The sequence below is a fragment of the Stegostoma tigrinum genome, chromosome 2, assembly GCF_030684315.1.
Source record: "Stegostoma tigrinum isolate sSteTig4 chromosome 2, sSteTig4.hap1, whole genome shotgun sequence".
Lineage (NCBI taxonomy): Eukaryota > Metazoa > Chordata > Chondrichthyes > Orectolobiformes > Stegostomatidae > Stegostoma > Stegostoma tigrinum.
Genome location: NC_081355.1, coordinates 122,904,516 through 122,920,435, shown reverse-complemented (window position 1 = coordinate 122,920,435; position 15,920 = coordinate 122,904,516). Strand labels below are relative to the sequence as shown.

At 41.4% G+C, this 15,920-nt stretch overlaps 1 protein-coding gene across 1 annotated transcript in view; it reads left to right on the top strand.

Annotated features, from left to right (window-relative positions):
- nell3 (NELL (neural EGFL like) family member 3) overlaps window positions 1–14,885 on the top strand; it is a 46,664-nt gene extending 31,779 nt beyond the window's left edge. The window contains exons 4-5 of the mRNA XM_048549740.2: window positions 11,344–11,410; window positions 11,505–14,885. Coding sequence (XP_048405697.1) covers window positions 11,344–11,410; window positions 11,505–13,039 — 1,602 coding nt within the window. The 3' untranslated portion in view covers window positions 13,040–14,885. The remainder of the gene's footprint in view (window positions 1–11,343; window positions 11,411–11,504) is intronic.
- The last annotated feature ends 1,035 nt before the right edge of the window (window positions 14,886–15,920 follow it).

The window sequence follows — 15,920 nt, the reverse complement described above, 5'->3', positions numbered from 1 at the left end:
TTACATATTACCAGGCCGGAAATAACTTGTTCCCAGACAAAACTGCCTCAAACACACCATACGTGCTCCTGAGATGCTGCTTGGACTGCTGTGTTCATCCAGCTCCACACTTTGTTATCTCTTATATGAAGTCCTCTTCTGGGTTACTTTTGCCAATTTCATTTGTCCAATCTATATAAAGATTCAAAAATATGTAATTATTGCAGTGCCTTTTGTATAAGGCCGTATTATTTATTGGTTTATGTGTCAGAAAGAGTTAACTACTCTGAGAACCTACAAACTGCTCCCCCCAGTGACTTATTTCCCTTGCTATTTCTTACTGCCAGCCAAACTGCTTCTACACTTTTAAAGTTCTAAAGCAAAATCATTTCCTGCCACTGCCTTGATTTTCATGGGCCACTAACAGAGCCACCATTCCTGCTTCCACTTTCTTCCTATCCTTTCAAAGTGTCAAATGCCCCCAAATGCCCAAGTCCCGGCTGTAGTCACTTTACAGCATTGTCTCTGGAATGCCAATTATGTCAAATCCATTTATTTCTATTTGAGTTATTATTTGTCCATCTTGTTACAAATGCTGTGTGCATTCAAATATTGAGCCTTTAATTCCGTCTTTAACCCATGTTTTCCTATTCTAGTATTAATTGCATGTGCACACTTAGTTTACACACTGTCTCTTTACGTCACATTCTGGTGATCATTACTTGCAGCACAATTTTTGCACTGTTTTGGTAGTTCTTTCTAATTTAGTTCCTCGCTGTGAGTACTCCATCAACAGAATCACTTTCTTAATCCTACTCACGTTGTTGATACCCACATGCACCACAACAACCAGATCCTTCCCCTTCCACTACATTTTAGGAGTTTGCAGTATAAAACTTTTTGACTTAAAACTCTAATTTCTGAAATTTTAATTTTTGACTTTGGGAGTCTTAAGTTGCGCCTGAACTAATTTGGTATAAATAACCAAGGTCGTGAATCAACTAGAATTTGTAAAGCAAAATTCTTTATTTACTGAACAAACTAACAGTGAAGGGAATAGGGAAGTTTTTTAAATTCAATTTTTAAATTGAAGTTTGCCAGCAAGGCTAATGCCTTTATTCTCCTGTTTCTGAAGTGATATTATTGTTGAACTGTGTCCTGGAAGAATTATATCATAGAAGCCAGGGTAAATTATTCCAAAAAAGTTGGAGTTTCTGCTCCTTGTCCCTACTTTCAAGATTTCCAGATCTCTTATTAGGAAATGTTTTAAATTAACTCTTTCCATAAACTCAAATGACGGTCATCCAGTGTCACTCTGAATCGAGTTAGAGTCACGTAAGCTGAACAAATGCCCTTCTGTTATTCACCAGCTCCTGAATTAACCTTTCATTGTGTGGATACATAACACATTGTTTCCACAACTGCTTTGCATTTTAAAAGAATGTTACATTCTCTTAATGAATAATGCCAACTGCATTAACCATTCACCTCAGCATTCCAGTAAACATTAAAACAAAAGTAAATACTAAAGGAATTAGTCACAAATGTTAACAGCAGAATATCAGTATGTCTTTCTAAGATATAGCTTGTTTATTCTACAAATATCATTAATTGATCAAGTCAGTTAGAGAACTTCGTAAAATGTACAGTTCTTGTTTACAGCCAGGTATCCTTTTCTGTTCAAGCAGCCAAATTCAAAATTTTTGTTTAATTCTTAAAGCTGACTAGAGATACAACTCTTTTTAAAGTCATATTCTTTGACATCTTTAGATCAAAAGGACCAGTTTCTCACAAGCTGACAAAGTGTGAAGCTGGATGAACGCAGCAGGCCAAGCAGCATCTCAGGAGCACAAAAGCTGACGTTTCGGGACTAGACCCTTCATCAGAGAGGGTTTCTCTATCAGAGTTTCTCACAAGCAGCTGCTTATGGCTAACAGCTAGTTGCCTAGCTCGCAGAAATTCAAACTAAACTGTTTCAAAGGATATTTAAGGCAAAACCCTGAAATATTACTTCAGAGCAACCAACTGAAGATCCTGCAGTTGGTACCCACGTGCACAATGATAACTGCAACCTTCCTTTCCCGTGACAAGTTCCTCTCTCAACCTATAGTGATGTCTTTAACTTGTACTGGACAGGCAACATGGCTTTGGAATTCTCATTCTCAGCTGCAGAGAACTGTATCTGCCCCCTAACTGTACTGTTCTTTTCTTCGACTGCATTTCTTTTTACTCCCTTGCTTGAATGGTTTCTGTACCACAGTACTGTGGTCAGTTTGCTCAACTTCCCTGAAGTCCCTACTCTTGTCCACACAAGTTGCAAGAGCTTTAAAGCTGTTGTATAATTGCAATGGCTGTAGCTCCTACACTGCTACTTTCTGAATCCCCGTGTCTGCCTTTGTTACATGATGTGGAGGTACCGATGTTGGACTGGGGTGGACAAGGCCAGAAATCACATGACACCAGGTTATAGTTCAAAAGATTTTTTGAAAACCCAAGCTTTCAGAGCCTTAGAGGTAGAAGGAACTGCGGATGCTGGAGAATCTGAGATAACAAGGTGTAGAGCTGGATGAACACAGTAGGCCAAGCAGCATCATAGGAACAGGAAGGCTGACGTTTCAGGCCTAGACCCTTCTTCAGAAAAGGGTCCAGGCCCGAAATGTCAGCTTTCCTGCTCCTATGATGCTGCTTGGCCTGCTGTGTTCGTCCAGCTGTACACTTTGTTACCTCTTTCAGAGCCTTACTGCTTCTACAGGTGTTAGTGAGAGGGGTAGTATCAGACACTGCATTTATAAATAAAAGATCAAAGGGTCACGCCGCTGATGAGGATGTACTTTAAAAACTAAGATGCTGTTAAACCTTTAATCATTTAGAAGGTTTTAATAAGTTAAAATGTATATGTAAATCCCCAAATTCCTTTGAAGTCACGGTCCTAAGAGAACTAAAGGCTTTATCTGTGTAAAGAAGAGGTGACATTTTCAGTCAGACAATGCATGTTGGGTGTGAAATTTTGTTTAGAATCTGTTTATGTTTAGGTTTGAAGTCAGACTGGTTTTGTTTCTAAAGTAGGAATTTATAAAATGCCGTACTGACTGACTGTGTATAAATTGTGTGCTTTTTGAATAAAATAGAATGCACCTGCAAATATAAATTCACCCCATAGATTCATGTGTGTGTTTCTGTGTGAGTGTGAGAGGATGGGAGCGAGAGAGAGTGTGTGTGTGTGAGAGAGAGAGAGTATGTGGAGGGGGAAGGAGAGTATGCGTGTGAGGGGGAGTTAGAGAGAGTGTGTGCGTCTGTGAGTGAGTGTGTGTGGGGGGGAGAGAGAGTGTTCATGTGAAGGAGAGAGAGATGGTGTGTGTGTGGGGGGTGGGGAGGTGGTGGAGAGTGAGAGTGTGTGTGTTTGTGTGTGTGTGTGTGTGTGTGTGTGTGTGTGTGTGTGTGTGTGTAGAGAGAGAGAAAAAGAAAGTGTGTGTGTGGAAGAGTTGTGCGTGAGGGAGGACAATGAGAGAATGTGCGCACGCATGTGTATGTATGTGTGTTGAAAGACAGTATGGGCGAGAGCATCTATGTGAGATTGTGTGTGTGAGGAACAGTGTGTGTATGAAAGAGGAGCTGTGAGAGTGTGTATGTATGCATGTGCCTATGTGTGTGTGGGAGTGTATAGTGTGGCAGGGTCACCTGCAGTATGACATGAAACCAAGATCCTGGTTGAGGCTGTCCTCATGAGTACCAAACTTGGCTATCAGCCTCTGCTTGGCAACTCTGTGTTATTGTGTATCCTGAAGTCCGCCTTGGAGGATGTTTACCCAGAGATCCAAGGCAAAATGCCCTTGACTGTTGAAGTGTTCCCCAGGACATCCCTGTCTGGAGATTGTTGCATGGTGTCCATTCATCCATTGTCATAGCGTCTGCATGGTTGCACCAATGTACCATGCCTCAGGGCATCCTTGTGTATGAAGTAGACAATGTTGGCCGAGTCACATGACTGCCTGCCATGCACATGGTGGGTGGTGTTCCCATGTGCGACAGTACTGGCCATGTTGATGATCTGACATGTCTTGCAGAGGTTACCATGACAGGGTTGTATAGTGTTAGAACATAGAACATAGACTAGTGCAGCAGAGCACAGGCCCTTCAGCCCACGATGTTGTGCCGAACTTTTACCCTAAACCTAAGGTCTATCTAATCTCCAGCCCTACCTTATATTATCATCCATATGCCTATGTAATAGCCACTTAAATGCTCCTAATGAGGCCGACGCCACTACCCTCTCTGGCAATGCATTCCACGCCCCGACCACTCTGAGTAAAGAACTTACCTCTGATGTCTCCCCTATATCTACCTCCACTCACTTTAAAACTATGCCCCCTCGTAATAGCTAGTGTTGTGGTGGATGTTGTCCTGAAGGCTGGGTAGTTTGCTGCAAACAGTGGTCTGTTTAAGGTTTGGTGTTGTTTGAAATCGAGAAGTGGAGGTGTGGGAATGATCTTGGTGAGGTGCTCATCGTCATCGATAACGTGTTGAAGGCTGCAGTGAATGTGGCGTAGTTTCTCTGTTCCCAGGAAGTACTGGATGACGAAGGGTACCCTATCAAACGTATCCCATATCTGTCTTCTGAGGAGGTCATTATGGTTTTTCGTTGGGGCACACCGGAACTGGCAATCGATGAGTTGAGCATCATATCCTGTTCCTATGACGGTGTCCTTCAACACCTTCAGTTCTCTGTATTATTCCTCCTCATCCAAACAGATCCTGTGTATGCACAGAGGTTGACTGTAGGGGATGGCTGTTTTAATATGTTTAGGGTGGAAGCTAAAGAAATGCAGCATCGTGAGGTTATCCATGAGCTTGCAGTAGAGTGAGGTACAGCAGTGTCTGTCCTTGATGGAGATGCATGTTTCCAAGAATGGGACTGATTCAAAAGAGTAGTCCATAGTAAGACTGATTGTGGGATGAAACTTGCTGATGCAAGAACAACACTTCATATTCCGCTTAGGAACCCTGCAGCCCAATGGTATCAATGTGGACTTCACAAGCTTCAAAATCTCCCCACTCCCGACCTCATCCCAAAACCAGCCCAGCTTGTCCCCGCCTCCTTGACCTGTCTGTCTTTTCTCCCACCTATCTGCTCCTCCTACCTCACTGACCAACCCCCAGTCCCACCTCCTACCTATCATCCTCATCCCCGCCTCCTTGCCTGCCCATCTTCCCTCAACTGACCAATCCCCATCCTAACTCCCTACCTACACTCACCTTTACTGGCTCCATCCCCATCTTCTTGGCCTGTCCATCTTCTCTCCACCAATTTGTTCCTTTATCCACCTTCCATCATTGCCTCCCTTCCTCTCTGTATTTATTTCAGAGTCCCCTTCCCCTCCCCCATTTCTGAAGAAGGGCCCAGACCTGAAACGTCAGCTTTCCTGCTCTTCTGATGCTGTCTGGACTGATGTGTTTATCCAGCTCTACACTTTGTTATCTCAGATTCTCCGGCATTAGCAGTTCCTACAATCTCTGACATTGCTATATAGTTGTTTCAGTGATTCCTTGCAATGAGTTCAAAGGAATAAAATTTTGTCAGTGTATCTGGTACATAGCATTGGTCAGAATTTCTGTGCAGCAAAGAAGTCTTGTTTGAACCTGTGCATGAAACTGTTGGCACATTTGGGAGCAAACCTGGTCCCCATGGCTGTTCCGTGTGTCTGGATGAAGAAGTGGTTGTCGAAGGTGAAGACATTGTGGTCGAGAATGAAATGGATGAGTTGTAGGATGGTATCTGGAAATTGGCAGTTGGTGGTATTGAGTACTGAGGATGCTGCTGTAGAGTACTGAAGCATCCATTGTGATGAGGAATGTTCCTGCTTTGACTGGCCCGTGGATACTGAGTTTCTGTAAGAAGTGTCTAGTGCCACAGCAGAAACTAGCAGTTCCCTGTACAATAGGTTTCAAGATGCCTTCGACATTGCCAGAGAGGTTCTTACACAGGGTCCCATTGCCTGATACGATGGGATTTCCAGGTGTGTTGGCTTTGATTATGTTTGGAAGGCTGTAGAAGTTTGGTGCTACTTCCTTAAATTTACTATCTGTCTCCCTTGAGATTGTTTGATGTCGGTCTTACTATAGTTCTTGTGAATAAGGTTATCTTGCTCAGGGTCAACTGGAAGTATCAGCAAACTGTGCGATAAGTGAGAGCTGCTAAATTTCTGTTTCTTTTATTTTTTCTCTCAGCTGAATTTATAGTGTGTAGATTTGAGAAATATTTAAAATTGCAAGCCAGTGCTCTCAAGCTGTCTGTTCAGAATTCCTTAAACTTGACAAGTAATAAGCTTCCTTCATTTTAGAGAGTAATGAAATCTACACCTGCCTGCCTGGAGTGTTCTCTGACTACTCAAGTTTGTCATCCATTTTTGTGTCATGTGTGGAAAATACTCCCTTAACAAGTCAAAATTGGTTTGATTAATTCTTCAGGCAATGTTGCCAGTTTCCTTTGAAAGGGAAAGTCATTATCAGTAAAGTGTGTTCTAATACTAGGCTGCTTGCCAATCCTTGCAGATTTACTTTGACCTGGAGGTGAAAGAATCTGTTAGAAATCAAGTACTCCAGAGGAAGGCACTGTGTCTTTGAGTTTTGACTTGACTGACAGCCCTATATCAAGACAATTTACAGTCTTGAGGCAAAAAGCAGGATAATTGCACCGTGACATTGCTTTCAGTAATTGGTTAAACCCATATGAAACGACTAACAATCCATCTGGCCCACCTTTTGAACCTAAGGCCTGAGAGGTGTTAACTCCAGGCCAAGCTTGCGTATCCCATTGATGTCTCACATCAAATGCCACAAGAATAATGTCTCTGCTAGCAGGAGGAAGTAAAGATGGGCTGGGAGTTAGTGATGTCCATTTTCAGGGACCGCCAAAAAGTTCCTGGCAGGGTATAAAATGATCTGGAGGAAAGGAGGCCTGTCTTTGAGGACCCTCACAAACTTTTACAGATGCATAATAGAAAGCATTCTATCTGGGTATATAATGACCTGGTATGGTAACTGCTCTGCCCAGGACCGTAAGAAACTACAGAAAGTTGTGTGCACAACCCAGGCCATCACGAAAGCCAACCTTCCATCATGGGCTCCATTTATACTTCTTGTTGACATGGAAAGGTTGCCAGTATCAAAGACCCCTCCCACCTCAGTAATGCTCTCTTTCGACCTCTTCCGTCAGACAGGAGATACAGAAGCTTGAACACGTGTACCAGCAGGTTCAAGAACAGCTTCTTTGCTGTTTCTTCATGCCAAATGGACCTCTCTAATTTCAAATAATGTTAGCCTTGCTTTGTGCCCCTCCTCTGCAGCCATAATGTTGTATGTCTCTAAGCGCTAAGTATGTCCTTATTTGCTGTGATCTGCCTGTACTGCTTACAAGACAAAGCTTTTCGCTATACTTGGGTTCATGTGACTAAAATAAATGAAATCAAATCAAAATCAAATTCACTCAAGGATTCCTTTCAATTTGCATTCCATCCTGACTTGGGAGTATATCACCATTCCTTCATTGTCACTGAGTGAAAATCTTGAAACTCTGTTATAGACAGGGACAAGAAAGAACTGAAACCCTTGTACCCCACCCCTTTCAGCTGATAATCAATGTGCTTTGGGAAAGGAAGATGTTTTGTTTTTCAATCCCTGACTGTGTACTCATTTATTGAACCAGCAGCAAGCTTTAGTGAGTTTAAATAGAGGATTGTTTATTTACATATTCATTCAGAAAATCTAATACTATGCTTATCATTCAGCACTTGCTTAGCCATACGCACTGAAGGAAAAAAATAGTTAGAAAGGGTGATATAATGACAAGTTGTAACAATTGTTAGATCTTTGCTCATCATTTGAATAATTGTCATTGCAAGTCTGTTGAATAGAACACTTTCACTTCCAAAGGGTTCGTCTGGGTGGATTACAGTAGTCACAGCTGTATGTTCAAGTTAGCACAGGATTCTCTTGAGGTAATGGACTTTTGTAGCGGGTTTAGAGGTTGGATACTAGTGGTTTTCTTACCAAGAGGTTGTTTCTTTACAGGTCAATATAGAATAGGAGCAGGTTGGGAGACTTTTAAGATGTGCCATTCTCTAGTTTGAAAGTAGTTAGGTCATTTCTGCTGCTGATGTACCTGCAGCTGGTATTCTATATAGACAGATCTGTTTTCTCCCTCTCTTTCTCGCTCTCTAATGTCCACTCAGATTGGTTTGGCAGTCCAAAGCCATTGCTAGGCAGTAAAGGATTACCATAAACACTAAGTCATAATGAACTGCTTTCTATTGACCGTAGTGGCTAAGTATTGAGATTTGAGATGGTCATTCAAGGAATGTATAGATTTTGAGTTTAAGGAAACCACAAACAAGAGGCAAGTGTGAATCACACTGATTGCTTTCCTCTGGGTTTGTTCTTTGAAGGGACTGGCTCCCACCAAAGTTTATTCTACCAGAAACATTCTTGAGATTGGAGGCAAAAATTCACCTGATCTTTGGCAGCCATCTAGCAGTTCTATTTAAAATCACCTTTAAATCACTTTCAAAATAAAAGTTTCAGGAGATTGTATACTGAATGCTGTCCATGATTAAACCCATATATTGGATAAAATTTTACAGAGAACGACATCCATTTGTAACAGCACTCTAGGTGTTCCTAGAGAGGACACTAGGGAAGGCAATGGCCTAGTGGTATTATCGCTGGACTGTTAATCCAGAGACCCAGATAATGTTCTGGGGACCCGGGTTTGAAGCCTGCCATGGCAGATGGTGGAATTTGAATTCAATAAAATATCTGGAATTAAGAAACTAACGATGACTGTGAATCCACTGTCAGTTGTCGAAAAAATCCACCTGGTTCATTGATATCCTTTAGGGAAGGAAACTGCCATCCTTACCTGGTCTGGCCTACATGTGACTCCAGACCCACAGCAATGTGGTTGACCCATAACTGCTCTCTGGGCAATTAGGGATGGGCAATAAATGCTGCCTAGCCAGTGACGCCCTCATCCTGTGAATGAATAAGAAGATGGACTGTGGCAGTTTAAGAGGATAGCATACGTCCAGCTTCTCGTTGGCAATTAAGGATGGGCAATAAATACTGGCCTTGGCCAAACACCATGAAAGAATTTAAAAAAATAGGATGCAAAACCTGAGGCAGGGGCAGCACAAAGTATCTTGTGGATACACTTTTGCTGCTTGCAGTTTTCACTGGCGAAGGGTTGAAAACAATGCAGCCTGGGATGAAAATAGAATACACATATTGTTGGTGGGATGCAACTTTTATCATTGAAATAAGCCTGTTCTTCAGGAACAGGCAGCAATCCTGTACCTGAATGTAGGCAGTTTTAGATGGTGATGGGTTGGAATACGGCTGCTGCTGTTTGAGACCTACATAAATAATTTGAAGGAAAACATGCCTGGTCTAATTAGCAAGTTTGCAGGGAATACAAAAATTGCTGGAGTTGTGGATAGTGAGGAGAATTGTCAGGGGAGATAAGAGGATATAGATCAATTGGAAGCATTGGCAGAAAAACGGCAGATGGAGTTTAATCCAGACAAATATGAGGTGATACATGTTGGAAGGTCTAGTACAGGTGGAAATTATACAGTGAGTGACAGAACTCTTAGGAATGTTGACATTCAGAGGGATCTGGGTGTGCAGGTCCATAGATCAGTGAAGGTGGCAGTGCAGGTAGGTGAGGTAGTAAAAAAGGCCAGTGGCATGATTGCCTTCATTAGAAGGGGCAATGAGTATGAGGATAGGCAAACTATGCTGCAGCTTTGTAGAACTTCAATTAGGCCACACTTGGAATATTGTGTACAATCTGGTCACCACACTACCAGAAGGATGTGAATGCTTCGGAGAAGGTATAGAAAGGGTTTACCAGGATGTTGCCTGACTTGGGGGATTTTAGCTACGAGGAAAGGTTGGATAAACTGAGTTTGTTTTCACTGGAACGCAGGAGGTTGAGAGGCGACGATAGAAGTTTATAAGGTTGTGAATGGCATGGATAGAGTGGAAAGTATGAGGCATTTTCCCAAGGTGGAGGGTTCAATTACTAGGGGACATAGGTGCAAGTGGGGGAGGGAGGGGAGTTCAGAAGAGATTTGCGAGGAACATGCTCCACTAAAAGGGTGGTGAGCGTTTGGAATGCACTGCCAGAGGAGGTGGTGGAAACAGACACAAAAGCAGCATTCAAGAAACCCCTGGATGATTGCATGAATAGGAAGGAAATAGAGGGATATGGATCCTTTAAGTGAAGACAGTTTTGTATGGAAGGGCAAAATGTGTTGGTGCAGTCTTGGAGGGCCAAAAGAGGCCTGTTCCTGTCCTGTATTGTTCTTTGTTCTATAGCTCAGACATCTTGTCATTCGTAACCCACCCTTGCCCATGTCTACACTGGTCCCACTACTAAAATTGGGACAATATTGTTTATAAGTTAATTTGGTCAGGTCTCCCCAACTAAGTATCATCGGTCTCCCCTCCAGAAATTTCAATGATGGGTGGAACCCATGTCGATAGTGTATACAGCGGAGAAGTTGAAGTTGGGAGTTAACAAAGGTGTTCAGTATCTAAGAGGTTGTTGGAAACGTTTCCAGTAACAAAGGGGCTGGCCACAATTTTAAGGTAAATTACAGAGGCAATGTGAGGAATAAAATCTCTTTCTCACTGATAGTTCAAATGCACTGCCTGAAAGGGTGACGGAAATAGATTCATTAATTTTTTTTTGAAAGGGAAATTGGATAAATAATTGATAAGAAAAAATTGCAGATCTGTGTTGGGATACAAGGGGAGTGGGACTAATTTATTTTAACTCTTTCAGGAGGTTGGGCAGCATGGTCTCCTCTATGCTGGACCTACTGTCAGTCTGGGGTCTTCTTCAACTCCTAATAGGAGAGGTGTCTCCAGCTTGTTTGCTTAGAATGATTTATAAGCATTTGATGGCCATGATTGATTAATGTGATGTAGCTGTTTAAGTTTCCTGCAAGAGCTGGCATTTATTTGAATAATATTTTAATACTGTGGACACTGTAGATCTGAAATAAAATGGAACAGGCTGAGGAAACTCAACAGGTCTGACGACATCTGAAGAAGAATCCTATCAGATTTAAAGTGTTGACTCAGTTTCTCTCTCTGCAAATACCACCAGACCTACTATGATTCTGTAGCACTTTATATTTTTACAAACTCAAATAATTTTGACTCGACCTATTGCAGGGAGCATATTTCTTAACCCCATAAATCCAAGACAGCATCTTATGGAATTTCAGAGCATTAATAAGATCATTGTGATACATTACTTGCAGAGATAATGACTTTCTGTACATTTTGTCTTCAATTCAGGACAAAGATGAGTGTCTGGAATCAGCAGATCTTTGTGGCGATCAGATAAAATGTCTTAATACTCCAGGTGGGTCCAGATAATTTATGTTCATCACAAAGTGACAAGTGTGAAACTTGGTCAATGGCATTGCAGTCAATCTCTCTTCTGCTGTTTTTAACAGGTGGATTCAGGTGTCTGGGCGTTACTGACTGGGACATAGCCTCAGGATTTTGTGGGCATGGCTACTTCTTCAATAGAGAAATGCAAGAATGCCAGGCTTGTTCATTGTGTCATGATGGTTTGGTAGCTTTCCAGTGCTCCCTGCAGAGTGATACTGTTTGCACGCAGTCATCTGAAAATCATCTCTCGGAATCTTGGTCAACAAACACCGAAGCCCCGTCACTAACATCCCGACAGAGCCCAGTTCACTTGGGCTTGAACCTCCCCTTAAAGGGAAAGCCCCAGACTGACCTGGTTACCAGCGAAGATGGCAGGTTGGTCTTCAGGCAACATGGACTGATCTGGGTTGATTACAATTTTGCTGTCAGGCATGACTGCAGAAACTTTCTCCAACTTTCGTTAAGACTGAACAAGGAGGAGGAAGAGGAGGAAAGTTGTGATCTCAGTGGTGTCCGTGTTGAACAACCTGAGGGGAAGTATTACCAGAGCAGCAGTGTGAGTGGCTCAGCTGAGGTGGAGCCCAGCCACATGCTCCAAATCTTCATGAAAAGCCCCAATCAGTTCTGCAACCAAAGCAATGACCTCAACTTCTACCCCCTTCAGAACCCATTCAGCTTTTTCTGGCTATCTCATGACACAGGAGCAGTGGCTATGAGTGCTCACATGGCAAGCTCTGTCCACTACCAGACCAACTATCGTCCTGTCTTCAAGGTCATTTCCATCTCTGATCCCTATATGATCACTTTGTTCCATGATGGCAGGGCTGTGCGATTCACTGAACAAGGGGTCATAAAATTTGTATACCACCAGGCTCTATATGCAATGGGTCACACATGCATTTGTGAAGGCTTTACATTACTTTCCTACATTAACAGGAATGGGACGAATGAAGAGTTAATGCAAGTTTATAAATCTGGTGTCAACTACCGGGATACTTCAATTTCTGCCTCTGGAGCTGCCATGGTAAATGGTGGAGACACCATCAGCTTTCAGATCCACTCTCCTGCACAATGCAGTGTGCGATACTTTGGAGACTCTTCCGGGATCAGTGTTTTCAGCCTGATTTGGATCCCGTCAGCAATTTCGGCAGCTCTTTCCCTTTCAGTTTCGGCATCTGCATTACCAACAGGAGCAGTGAGGAATAAGTTGCTCAGTTTCCAGAGCGTTTCGCCAGTGGTAGAACAGAATCAGATTGTGCTGGTGACGTCTGGGCAGTTTGCATGCAAGTATGTACAGTTCCGGCAGAGTGGAGTGGCCAGCCTTGCATTCAATATCAAACTGATTCATTCTTGCGATATTGTCAAAGTCACCGTGAACCAACTGCAGAGCAGTCACGCTCAACCCTCTGTTGTTGCACGCCAAATTGGGGGTCAGATGCCTGTGGGTAGCCAATGGACAAGTGTTGGCCTGAGTGCTTCATTTGCTGTCCAGAATGGCACAATGGCTGCCATCTCCCTGGACTGTGTGCGAGGCCGGATAAATCAGATTGCGCACAGGCATGGGACACACCTCTCCGTTTTATGGATTTCATCCTGAGTTATTGAATTTCAGATAATGGACTACTATTGTAGTTTTACAATTTGTTAATGTGATCTGATCTTTGAAGTGGGGAGATCTATAATTGAAAAGAGTGCAACCAACAGAAATGTTATTTACCTGTGCATTCCAATAACACCCCACCTCCAGAGCTGTAATAAGCTAGACAAATGGAGAGAAATGGAAAGCAGAAACAAACTCCACACTGACTTTGTGCACACTGCAAGATTTCCAATGTTCATTGTAAGTGCTGCTTTACTGAACATTATGTCTTGGAACCAACATTGCAATGCAGCAAATAGTGCTTCTGGTAAAATCCCACCGCTTGATGAATGAACATTATTTGCTGATTGTGTAATGTGGCAGCGCTGTCACAATATGACACGTACATTGTGTCAGTAAACTTTTGCCTAATTATTTCCAGCTCCATTCTGACTAAAAATTTATTTAAACTTCATTTCAAAGTTCTAACCACCATCGCCACCCTGAAACCATTCATTAGAAAAGCTTAAACAGACTGAAGATCATTAAATATGAAGGTGTTATTTACTTAAACATTTCCTTTTGCATTTAAGTAACTTAACAAGCTTGAAAAAAACTGAAATCTTACATTATAAACAACAGCTTTGAAATTAGTGCTAATGGATACTGAAAGTCACTTATCGGACAATATATATGCAAAGAGTGGTTTTATGTGATGTAGTCTGTGCCTCAATTGTTTCTCCTCCTTTATAGATGGGAGAGATCGTCTGGGCCTGTGCTGGCATTCTCAGCTACTGGGAAAAATTTACAGTTTCTACCTCTTCAAGTGCTAGCAATAAAAACAGGCTGGAAACAATTTATGGCAATATAAATGATGTTTCATCCTTTGCCGTAAGCACTGTTGTAAACCCAGCTATAGCCTGTCTATGGGGATTTTTTTTTGCTTTATTTTTTATCAGTGGTGTGTTGAGGCACATTGTTGTTTGTTTGGCACTGTACCAGACACTTTACCACTGTTCTGTGAAAATTAATTTCAGTTGGCATTGCCAACTGATCACTAAAATAGAGGGAAAAAACTGATTACTGTATGGAGCAAAATTATATGTGTGATCTCTCTGAATATATTTAGTATTGCTGCAGATAGCAAGACAGAGCAATTCTTCATTCCTAATCTCTACATGTGTCAGAAGCAAGTGGAAACCAGAACTTTAAGCATATTGGTTTTGTGATTAATCTCATATTTTTCATATTTTTTTGCAGGGTGTAACAGGAAATTAATTTTTTTAAGATTTCCACAACAAAGGTGTATGTATGTTGATTTTGAAATTTCCTCAGTGCATATTAGTTTATGAATGCTTATTGTGACCATTTACAGGTTCCTTGTTTATTTTCTTTAATGATTTTGTCAGTTTATACTAAATTGAAAAGTGAGATATGGAAACAAATAAATATGCTTAGTGCTAACGTCCACATAGTGTACTTTCAAGATTGTAGTTAACGCAGGTGCTGGTGAGATGAAAATGTAATCGCAGAAAATTATCAGGAAAGTACCCTGGAAAGGAGAAGGTAACAATGAAACATTTTGTGAATATAGTTTTGTTTTGGTTGCCAGTGAGCCTAAGCACTAAGCAAGTTAGTGCTCCTGTATTTTAGTTAAGAACACATTTAATGCAACTGTATTATCTATCAAAACTAAAAAGAATCTTATGCATGTTTCCATTTTAAAGTCCTTTGCCAAAAGTGGGCAGTGAATGTTTGATAACACTTAAAGGTTTTTTTTCTCTTTTTTGAACTATATATAAATATGTTAAAACAATGTCACTGTTACCAAATCATAAGTATAACATGTACACTATTTATTATATTGACACTGTAGCTTAAACAATGTAATGTAACAAAAGGATTTTAAAATGTTTAATTGTTTTCAAATATTTGTATTGCTTTTGCTATAATAAAATATAATATGCATCAAAAGGTGTCAGCAAGGAAATATTTTGATAGACCTTTATCACCTATCGGGGGTGATATCTTGAGGCTGCCTTGACAATGTACATACCTATGATTGGCTTCTCCACAGGACAGGGGCTCAAGCTCAATAATATAAACTTATTCAACCACTTATTCTGTTTGTCCTTGCTTAGTTTACTAAAGAATTTGCTTACCTTCCATTCATTTCTGCATGCTCCCATTTCCAGGCATTGTTCTCCCTCTTCTTGTGGTGGTTATAGAAAATGAGAAAGTGGGATAGTCTCACCTCCCAAAAGCCCTCCCCCTACCTTCATTGTGAATGCCGTTTAAGCCAGGAACTTGGATGGATCGAGAGTGGATTATCTTTGAGACAATCACCTCCAGGAATCTCAGCTCCCATAGCAATACGACACTTGCTGATGTTGAGTCCTACTTTTGAGAAAACTATCTATGATCCTTAACAAGGACACATTCTAAGCCTCCTGACCCATTGTTTCTTTTATATCAAATTGAACCAAGAGCATTGTATTTCTATAAAAGTTTTAACTTGATAAAATATCCCAGGGAAAAATCATAGGATCATTCTGGAACACAGAACCTTCATAAAGGAGATGTTACGGTGGATGACCAGTCAGAGCTTTTAAGGAGTGCCTTAAGTGAGAAAGTTTTGTTGGGAAGGTTTGGTGGGGGAATTCCTGTATTAAATGATGGCACAGTCACCAATGGTGGAGGGATTAGTATCAAGAATGCTCAAGAGGCCAGAATTAGCAGATTAGGGTTATCTGAGGTGTTGTGGAGCCTGAGGAGATTATAGAGATAGAGTGGTGGGGTAATGAATTTGAAAACAAGGGTAAGAATTTTAAAATCCATTGGATAAAACTTTTTTTAAAAAAGGAAAAGATTTAACAGCAATCACTATCGACCATCACCA